Source organism: Apus apus, chromosome 13, assembly GCF_020740795.1.
Source record: "Apus apus isolate bApuApu2 chromosome 13, bApuApu2.pri.cur, whole genome shotgun sequence".
NCBI lineage: Eukaryota > Metazoa > Chordata > Aves > Apodiformes > Apodidae > Apus > Apus apus.
In genome coordinates this window covers 10,250,622-10,257,358 of record NC_067294.1, presented here as the reverse complement: position 1 = coordinate 10,257,358, position 6,737 = coordinate 10,250,622, and the positions used below count along the sequence as shown (strand labels likewise).

Here is a 6,737-nt window from a genome sequence, read left to right as displayed (position 1 = left end):
TTTTTTTTAATCCAGCTACGGGCCTGGTTTCTAGGTGAAAAGAAAAAAAAAAAAAAGGAAAGATGTAAATCTCCAAGTGCAGAGATTATGACAGCAGGAAGAAGGGGAAGAAAGCTGCAGAATGAATTAGAAAAGCAGCATGTTGCACACAGCACATTCAGATTGCTGACATTTCCCTCTTTCTCTTGCCCTGCTTTTAAACCTAAAAGGCAAGAGTAGCTGTATTTTGTTCTTGCCCTGTAATCTAACATACACCACGAGTGACAGCACTTAATACAGCAGTGGATACACTTAACTGCAGCAATAAAATCCCTGACTGGTGACACTATTAAGGGAATGGGGTACGGAGCAGCGTGGGATGAGCCACACACATCCCATGGAATCTGGCAGGGATGCCCTCAGACAAAAGCACCAGTCCTTCAGGCAAAACGGCAAGACTGAGGAAATGTTCCACCTCAAGAATGGGCATATTTTTCTTATTTTAATTCACCGGCCTCCAATACAACTGCAGAAGTATTTCCAAGAGCAAGAGCCGCGCTGGGGAGCCGGTCTCTGCTGCAGGGCTGCTCCTCCTGCCTTTACGGACTCTTTGAAGCGCGAGACTTTCCCCAGCCTGTCACTGCGGCCTGACTCAGCCTCCAGACAGCGAGAACGCTGCGCTGCAGACACCATCACGAGCTGTTATTATTGCGATGTTGAGAACGCCAAGAGATGCCCAACAAAACCCGAGACCCGTGCGGGCTGCCGCGCCGGGGCCCGCAGGGCTGGGCTGACCCCGCGGCCGCGGCGGCTGCGGAGGGGCCGGCGGGCTCCGACGTGCCCCGGCGAGGCAGGCTGGGCTGAGCCCGCGCCGCCGGGCAGCACCGGCCCCGGAGCGGGGGCAGCAGCAGGTGCCAAGAGCCCCCCCGGGGCACCCTCAGGGCTCTCGGGGCGCTGCGGGCACGGCCGGGGGATGCGGCCACCGGGGGCTGAGGGGACCACGATGGCAGCGCCCTCGGGGCTGCGGGGCGCTGAGGGGACCCCTGGGGGTGCCGCGGGGGAGCTCGGCGGCCCCCGGGCTGGGAGGCGGGGCAGGCGAAGCCCGCCGGGTGCCCGCAGCGCCGGCCTCGGGGGGCTCGGCTCCCGCCGCTGCCCGTGACCCGGCGGCGGAAGCGGCTTCGGCCCCGCCGCCCAATGGGCTGGTGCTGCGCGGCGGGGCCGTCACTTCCTGGCCCTGCGGCCGGCGGCAGCGAGCCGAGAGCCGGGCCGGGGGCGGCGGCGGGGCCCGCAGCCTGCCCGGCGCCCGCCACCAACATGCCCTTTGACTTCAGGAGGTGAGTGCGGCCGGGCCAGCCGCCCGCCCCGCCGCGGCCACCGGCCTGGCCCGCCCCTCGGCGGGGCCGCCCTTCCCGCCCGGCCGGGGCAGGCAGTGCGGGCGGTGGGCGCCTCCCGGCCGGGGCGTCCGCCCGTGCGAGGCCGCCCCGCAGCATGAGGCCAGGCCCGGGCCCGGGCCGCTGGGCGGCCGTGGGCGAGGTGAAACCCGAGGGATGCCTGGATGGCTGGATGGAAGTAGGTCTAGGCAGTGAAGAGACCTGGGAAGCTGGGAGGCCGTGCCCAGCCAGCGGCTGTTGTTGTATAACACGGTTGTGCAAAACACAAAGGAGGTGTGTGGAGTTTCGAGCTGCCCCGGGCAGGAGGGGTGGAGCTGTGGGGCCTCGGGGGTGACCCCGGCGGGTGTTGGGCTGAGGGCCCCTTCTCCTCCCGCAGGCCCTTGGGCTCCCGGAGCAGCTCAGGAGGTCACTCTTGATAGTGAGGCTACCTGTGGGTAAAGCTTTCTGTAGCTCTCGTGCCTGGAAGCCAGCACAGGCACCCTCCACCCCTGGGCTTGGCGTTCTGAGCAGGTGTGAGCTGTGGGGTTTGGTCTTGTGGGACACCCGCGTCCTGTGGGCCACAGCAGTCAGAGACTGAAGCAGAAGCAAGAAACATCCCTTTGACTCAACGGAGCTGAAATAGTAACTGTGGATTCATTTTCTTTTTGAGCCATTCCTGAACCAAAGATTTGTAACTTTCCAAATTCATAGGTGCCATAGGGAAGACAAACAGTGGAGTTTTCTCATGTAGATTTTGCTAGAGCATTAGCATTACAATTAAAAACGCATGTTTTTGGGAATGCAGAGATACAGTTGTTACTTGATGCTTCTCATGTAGGACAGTTATTAACTATATATTTGCATTGCTTTTAGGTGACAGAGGGAAGTGATGATACTGCAGGTTTTTAGTTCTCCCTAGCCAAAGCTATGTATTGTATTTTTGTTGTTCTAAATCAGGCCTCATTTATACATGCCAACAGGATCTTGTATGTGATCAGTGGGACACTGTTCAACATGGAGGCAGTTGCTTCTGAATGAAAACTTGCTGAAGTTGGAAAAAGCATTTGCTGGATCATGTGGGATTCAGGGCCCAGAGCCCCGTTTCTGCTTTTGTGTAAAATTTGGTAGAAAAATTCTTCTCAACTTTGGAGACGTTTTACCAGCTGCACATCCCATTGCCATCTCTTTTTAGACTTGTACATGAACAATAAGGGGTATGGGGTTGTGTCTGTTACTTTGTAATAGCAGATAAAGAAAATGTTATTTCACATCTCTGAAAATGTAATTTTTGTTTGGTCTCAGAATGTGCATGTGGAAACACTGGCTCACCAAGAGTAATCATCTTAAGAGCCAGCACTAGTGCTTCACGTTGGAATGGAACAAAGACATTGAGTAAACGCTGAGTTGTAGAGTTTGTTTTAACGAGTTACAAAAACATACAGGCATCAGTTCAGATCCACCTTTTAAAAATTCACAGTTGCAAATCACTTATTTGTCATTCAGATTCGAAGCACCTTCTCAAATAATAAAAGCTTGCTGAAGTTCAGCGTTTCTGCAAAGATGAATTTTTAAAAGACAAAACTTTATCATCAAATGTACAGAGAAACTATTGTCCTGTTTTAGAAGCATGAACAGAGTTCAGGACCAAAAGTTTTGCAAAGGTTACAAGCTGTGTTTTAGCTGTTGTGGTTTTTGTTCATTGTGCAGTCAGTGGAAAAAAGTCTGCTGAGGTTGGAAAATTTTACTGTTGTAGGTAAAGTATGATGCATACATTAAAAAAAAAGTTCCGTTACTTCCTCCCACCTATAGAACATACAATACAGTACTCTCAGAGAAACAAGGTTACCACCTGTAGTAAGTTTGGATAGGTAGTGTTTTTCATGATGTAAAACACAAGGTTTTTCAGAGTTTCACCTGGACGTTCTCTTTGGCAGGTACAGTTTGGCAGCCTGTCTTTAGCACACACTTCAAAGTTGGTGTTAATGCCTGTTGGGTGATTAGAGGGTTGGATTGTTAAGAAACTTAAAAGTGCCCCTGCATATCTTCTGGAGTCCAAAATTCAGAGGTTCCAAGTGGAAAGGCATTGTGTTCTTCTGGATGCCACAGATTTCACAGGTCTGTGTTTCTAATATGTCTGAAGAAATCGCTGACCTTAACTGCTCTGCTAAGGCATTTGAGAAGGCCAGGGTTTTTTTTTTCTTTTTGTTGTATCCTCCCCTCACTTAGACCTTTTATTTTTGATATTTTAGAGTAGCAAGATATCAACAGCTCACATCAGTTGTAGAGAGGGGCATAGTAGACCAGCTAGAAGTTTGAGGCTCTAGCTCTGTTTTCACACAAAATAGGTCTAGGAGGAATAGGTTGCCACAGTGTCTTCTGGGGAAGATAGAGACACAAATTACAAGTGATGAAAACAGCCCATGGCCAAAAAGTCTGTATTATTCACCAACTACAGGTCAAAGAAAGCATTTCTGTCCATGTGACTAAATCTCTTTCCTTACAGGTTCATATTTGTCCAGACTGAAAAAGCCAAAGTGCTTGAAAAGGTTTCTTTGAAAGTTGTCTCCATAAGTTAGTCTCAGGCATATTTGTTGATAGCAGATATGGAAGTAGCTTGTTTTGTTCCTTGTACTTTTTTTTTTTCTTCTGTAGGACTTGTTTTCTTTGCTTATCAATAATTCCCTTTGCTAAAATAAAATGTGTTTAGTTTGTAAGTAAAATAATATTCTTCTAGTAATTTCAAGTGAACAATTATTGTTCTGTCCCAAGTATCTTTAGGGTTTTAATGATACTTAGCACTTAATACTTTTCATTTTTGAAAGCTTTTAATTTGCACTAATCTCTACAGTCCTGCTGTGATATTGGTAAGGACCCAAGCTTTCCTCTTCCAGATTGGAGACTTCAGTTCAGGTCTGCTCAATGCATGTCACGAGACACCAGCCTTCCTACAGAACTACTAAATCACTTTTTATTTCTGGGAGTCTGGGTTCTTTCTTAGTTTTTAAAACCTGTTTGGCTGCAAGACAGAGAAAGATTTTTTTCCTTGTTGCCTCTCCTCCTGGTTTGTTAGAACCTGTGTGAGCTTCATACTGATTTGATTGGGGATTTTGAGGTATGATCCTGAAGCTGAAAGGGTATTTCCCCCTCAAGCCTTTAAAACCCAGCATTGCCTGCGTACTTAGAGCATCTGTGGATGGTTAAAATCATAACTAGATTAAACTGTAGGCCTGGGTCATCTTGAATGGTGATTGTGGGCCAGCAGGTTTGTCCCATGTTGTTTCATCCAGTTAAAGGAGGGTTATCTTCAGCAGTGAATGCCAGTGCTGGACTTCAGGTGTTGAGAATTACAGAAGTAAAAATGAAGTGACGCGTAGAGAGAAATGCTGCTGCAAGATGCTTTTCTTAGCATCTGCATGTTTGCATGAAAGAGTTCCTGATGGCTTTGTAGCAGATACTGAAACTTCTGAACTATTTTGGTAGCTTTAACTGATTAGACTTAGAAAAACGAAAATATTCTGCTCAGAAAGCAAGATTTTGTTCTAATTGTGGGCAATTCTCCGTTGTGCCCTGGCCACTGTTTTTGGTAAAGAGTGGCATATATCCATGAATTCTTATTTTTATATTTAACTGAGAAATTAAGAATTTATTTCCCATGATTAATTACTGTGGTGGTTTCATTAGGGTTTTTTTCTTATTTGGTTCGTTTCAGTTTTTTGTAGATTTTTTTTTTTTTTTCAGTTTGATAGTCTGAATGAAGTGACAGTATGTTATACCTGGACTTTGAAGGTCATGGGAAAGGAGCAGGGATTAGAAGGGATTTAGATTTAAATGCTGATTTAGAGTGGAAGTTCTTTGCAGCAAAGGCTCTTATTCCATCTGCACAGCTCAACAGGCCCGCCCCCCCCCCCCCCCCCGTCAGCTGTTCTTTGGCACATCTGTGATAAAGGATACTTTTTATGTGGGTGTTCTGATTAATAAATATAAATATAAACAACATTTTTGTTGTTTTGGGACACAGGCTAGTCTTTGCTTCAGTTCCCATATGTCTTTTTAAATCAAATTGTCCAATCTTAAGTGAAGCTGACAAACTTCCAACCTTACTGCTTTTAGGAGAAGCAGTATGCTTGGTTTTAATTTAGACCTAAGAGTTGTGATGGCTAGTAGGCAAACTGATGCTCAAGATATCTGACCTGGCACAGTTGTGAAACCAGTTATAGAGACTGCTCCAGCAACATCAAGGAGGTCTAATGTCTGCCTTCAGTTCCCAGCCAGATTAATGAGGGCAAACCAGTAGATTGTAGGCGATTTAGAGTCTAAGGAAAAATATATTTTGTTAACTAAGCAACCCTTTGGACAACAATTTCTCATACAATTGTGAGCCCAAGGAAAATAATTTTATTTTAGTCTCCAGTCTTAAAAAAAGAAGGAACAAAATTGTCATTTGTAATCCTTCTATTTTTCTTTTGACAGGTTTGTGAGGGTCACAAAAAAAATCTTTCTGCAACCCCTCAAATTTCACTTAAATTGTATGGGATTTGTTTGGCCTATGTTTTAACATTTGCCAATTGTTAAGTAGAAAGGGTGACTACATAATGATTTGGCACTGTCAAATCAATATCAAATACTAGTGGAAATGTATGTGTTTGCTTAGAAGTTTTTATTTGGAATCTCTTTGTGAAGTCTCACCCAGCTCTGCGTTTCTCATCGTGGTGCTCTGTGATCCATCCACCTCCGAGCACAGTGTGTAACTAGCTGCATTAACACACACCAGTTCACTTGGCAAAATTACTTGCTGAACTTAATTTAACAAATGAGCTCATGATGCCTCTCCTATAGAACGTACATGGTGGTGATAGCAACAGGTAGGTGTGTTCTTGGCTGGAACAATTTGGGGAGGACAAAAGAAGAATAAATAGCTAAAGTCAGCTGGCTTGGCTTCTTTCTAGCTGAGTTGTGCCTACGGGTTTGTGTGTAGCAGTGACCTGTCAGAAGGGTTTACATGTGCACTGCACTAAGCTGTGTGTGGTCACTCTTGCTTCCACAGCCAGAGAAGTTGCCACTTGTACAATGATTTCATTCAAAATCTTAAATCCTGTCTGTGACTGAGCTGGTGGCCGTGGCTTCCTAAATTAATGCCTACATTTATACCAGTGACTGTAACGTTGTCCTGCGCTGGTTAGATTGCTGCCTCTGTGCTCTGAAGGGCCTTGCAGTTTTTCTGTCTAGCTACTGAAGTGGTAGCTTTATCACTTCAGAGCACCTGAGAATTTTGCAGTGTATTTTCATCTTGAACTGCAGCCACATCTGGTGAGCATGTTCCACTTTGCATTGTGCAATGTCACTGGTAAACAAGCATTCCAAGTGGTATTGCTGCCACCTTACGTAATT

General features: G+C 46.5%; 1 protein-coding gene across 1 annotated transcript in view; it reads left to right on the top strand.

The window, feature by feature from the left end:
- Nucleotides 1–1,207: 1,207 nt before the first annotated feature.
- ERGIC1 (endoplasmic reticulum-golgi intermediate compartment 1) overlaps nt 1,208–6,737 on the top strand; it is a 58,679-nt gene continuing 53,149 nt past the window's right edge. Inside the window, exon 1 of the mRNA XM_051631056.1 lies at nt 1,208–1,313. Within this exon, the coding sequence (XP_051487016.1) occupies nt 1,294–1,313 (20 nt within the window). The 5' untranslated portion in view covers nt 1,208–1,293. The remainder of the gene's footprint in view (nt 1,314–6,737) is intronic.